This window comes from Octodon degus, unplaced genomic scaffold (assembly GCF_000260255.1).
Source record: "Octodon degus isolate 3935 unplaced genomic scaffold, OctDeg1.0 scaffold00184, whole genome shotgun sequence".
NCBI lineage: Eukaryota > Metazoa > Chordata > Mammalia > Rodentia > Octodontidae > Octodon > Octodon degus.
In genome coordinates, this window is record NW_004524760.1 from 3,971,411 (window position 1) to 3,974,863 (window position 3,453).

A 3,453-nucleotide genomic window follows, 5' to 3' on the forward strand; every position below is an offset into this window, starting at 1 on the left:
GAGGTTCGAACTCCAGCAACCTGAGGCTGAGAGCTTTGTGGAAGCAGCCACTTAAAGGCCTGAGCTAGGGCCATGGCCCCACACAAAAGTGTTTTAAATTAAGGTTATAATTTTTTTCTTTGACAAATGTTTTAGTTCCATCAAAAATTACTTTTTATGATTATATATCTTTGTAGAGTTCCTGAGTTGGAGGTGGAAGAGGAAACTGAAGTACATGAGATGACCTTGGATGAATGGAAAAATCTTCAAGAACAAACCAGACCAAAACCAGAGTTTAATATCCGGAAACCAGAATCTACTGTTCCTTCCAAAGCAGTGGTGATTCACAAGTCAAAATATAGAGATGATGTAAGCATTGCATTTTGCATGTAGAGGTAATCCTTCACTTTTACCTGAGTGGGAGTGAAAGAGACCTCTCCTATTGTTTTGAAAGGTGGAACATTAGTAACTTATATTCTTGTTTCCGCTTAAGAGTAATCAGAGGGGGCTGGTGAGATGGCTCAGTGGTCTAAAGCACCTGCTTAGAACAAGCTTAGCAAAGCACAGGGACCACAGTTCAGTCCCCCAGCACCACATGCCAGCCAGCCCCGCCTCCTGGTGGGCTGAGCTGGCCACACACACACACACACACAAATAAATAAAATTTTTTAAAAAAAGAGTAATCAGAGGATGAAAAAGAATTTAAACTTAATGTATTGACACTAAAATACATAGCTGGTAGTGACAGCACATTTTCTGCCCAGCTTGGAACTGCATGGAGACTGTCCAAATATTGTATTCATTACATGTTCAATTCTATCTCGAGTGAGAGATACAGAATGTTTCCTGGACAATGCCATTGCAGAGGATGGAAATAGTTCTATATTTTCACAATTGGATTACCTGTAGTTCTAATTCTTGATGAGCATCTTGTGGGAGTAATTGCTCATCTTACACTACAGTTGGAGATCCAACACCCGTGATGCTTGTGTTATTTCAGAGGCTGTGTGCCCTCTGCCTAACTGCAGGAACTGCAGAGAAGTCCTGGACTGCGGAGCAGAGAGGTCAGGTACGGCCCAGACCGGCCGAACTGTGAAGGCTGCTCAGGAAGTTTCTTAGTGTTGCAAGGGTCTTATTTTCCATGGTTACATTTAGCTCTTTCTAAAGGGAGATATTTTGGAGAAATATCTACCACCATTAATTGATGAGACCATGCGTCACTAATCACATACTCTTTAAATTACTGAACTTAAGGGTACCCTGAAGCATCCCAGTTACAAAATTTGGAATTCGTATCATTTGATCCCAGCTTGAAACTAGTCACTCTAGATGACTCTTTGTTATTGGATATTAGTTATTGTTAGGTGGAGGCTCACAATACTGTGTAGATTTGTCTTTGTCCTCATGTTGGTAGACTTTCTGTTGATGTGACAGTATGTCTGAGGTAATCAACTTACAAGGAGGTTCTGTATGTTCACAGTTTCATAAGTGTCAGTCTGTGGTTGCTTTGCCCCATTGCTTTGAGCCTGTGGCAAGACAGAACACCATGGTGGAACTGTGTGGTGGAGAAAACTCCCACAGATTCAGATAAGGGCCAAGTCCCTTAACCCTTTACGGACAGGCTCTAGGTTAGTGATCTAACATCTTCCCAGTAGGCCTCACTTTCTATAAAGGTTTTCCCATTTTCCAGTAGTAGCATGGGCTGGGGGCAAAGCCTTTAACACACAAGCTGCTGGGGAGCATTTGCAATCCAAACTCTAAGAGTTCCTTCTCACATATATAGGTCAGTTATATTCTTTGAATGGATACTTTCTATAGGCTGTCATTTATGAAACAGTAGCCCCTCTCCTGTTTTGTCAGTCCACAGCCTAGGGAGCCTTACAAATAAGCCCTGAGATGTTCTACCCAGAATGGCTTTTCTAGACACAAGAGGCCAGAGCCTTGCTCTCCTGGGGATCTCTGTGAGGCACTTGGCAAACTCCCTAGCTGGCTAGGCTGCCTGCTGTCCACGTCTTGTTTCTTTTTTGTTCAGAGCAATGCAAATAAAGCTTTGTCTGTACCAGCTGTGCCATCAGGCGGAGAGACATGCAGCTGACATGTCAGTTAAAATCAGAAGTCTCTTCCCTGGTCTACAACTTTCATTGTTCTTGGCTTCCGAGGTGTGTGGGAACATTGGGAGCAACCAGTTTAGCTGTCATGGGCCTGACCTCAGTGACTGTCTCTTGGTCCTTGTTGATCTTAGCTATAGATTCTAGCGAGGGAATGCTCCTCAAGCAGTAAAAGCCACATCATGGGGTCATTAATTTACTTTGTTCGGGGCACCCTAAGACACAAAAGCCTAGAATAAAACCTCTTGTTTGCATAGAACTGGGCTGCCTACAAAGGTCAAATCTAGAGCAACTCTGTAAACCTTGCAGTGTGCCCAGGGCTACGGAGGGGTGAAAAGAGGGCTCAGGCCTGAGACTGTGCTGTGTTCCTCCTTCTCCCGAGCCTGTGTTTCATGTTTCATCTGGGGGAGGTGCCCAGTACCTCACTACCACCTCCACCCTGGTGCCTGCTGGTAGCCACCTGGCTTTTGAGTCAGAGCATTTACTGTTGCCTCTTACTGTGTGTGTGTGTGTGTGTGTGTGTGTGTGCGTGCGCGTGTGCGCACACATGTGTGTATGTGTTTTAACTTCCATCCAGTATTCACCTTTTTGGCCTCAGGGAACTTTATTTATTTTTTTTTAATTAATTTATTTATTTATTGTGTGTGTGTGTATGTGTGGCCAGCTCAGCCCACCAGGGGGTGGGGCTGGCTGGCATGTGGTGCTGGGGGATTGAACTGTGGTCCCTGTGCTTTGCTAAGCTTGTTCTAAGTAAGTGCGTTAGACCACTGAGCCATCTCACCAGCCCGAGGGAACTTTATTTAATCTGAAATTTTGAAACCTCTAATGAACATATAGCCAAAAGGAATCAAGAGTGCTTGGGAAGATTCTTTCCCATTTCCTAGACAGCTTGCAGGAATATTTACCTTCATAGCACTTCTTATCCAAGGGCAGTGCACTGGAATGTTTTCTTTTTTCAATGTTTGGATTTTACTGAAGGGAGGGGTTTTTTTAAAACTATGATTGTGAATTAAAAATTCAAATCAGATTTGGATCAGATTATAATTTTCTTTTAAAGAAAGATAGAACTTACCTGATCCCCTAAAATATGAAGAAATTGAACTGAAGCAGTTCTTTAAAAACCAGTGTGGGGGCTGGCGAGATTGCTCAGTGGTCTAAAGTGCCTGCTTAGGCATGCTTAGGCAGGTGCATGGGACTGAGGTTCAATCCCAGGCACCACATGCTGCACCAGCCCTGCCCTCAGGGTGGGCTGAGCTGGCAAAAAAAATAATAAAAAAATTTTTTTAAAAACTGAGGTTTTGGGGCTGGTGAGATGGCTCAGTGGTCTAAAGCACCTACTTAGAACAAGCTTGGCCAAAGCAGAGGG

The 3,453-nt window shown here is 43.8% G+C and overlaps 1 protein-coding gene across 2 annotated transcripts in view; it reads left to right on the forward strand.

Annotated features, from left to right (window-relative positions):
- Positions 1–3,453, forward strand: part of Habp4 (hyaluronan binding protein 4) — a 30,791-nt gene that overhangs the window by 23,666 nt on the left and 3,672 nt on the right. For both annotated transcript variants that reach the window (XM_023703998.1, XM_023703999.1), the window contains exon 6: positions 177–348. In XM_023703998.1, the coding sequence (XP_023559766.1) occupies positions 177–348 (172 nt within the window). The remainder of the gene's footprint in view (positions 1–176; positions 349–3,453) is intronic.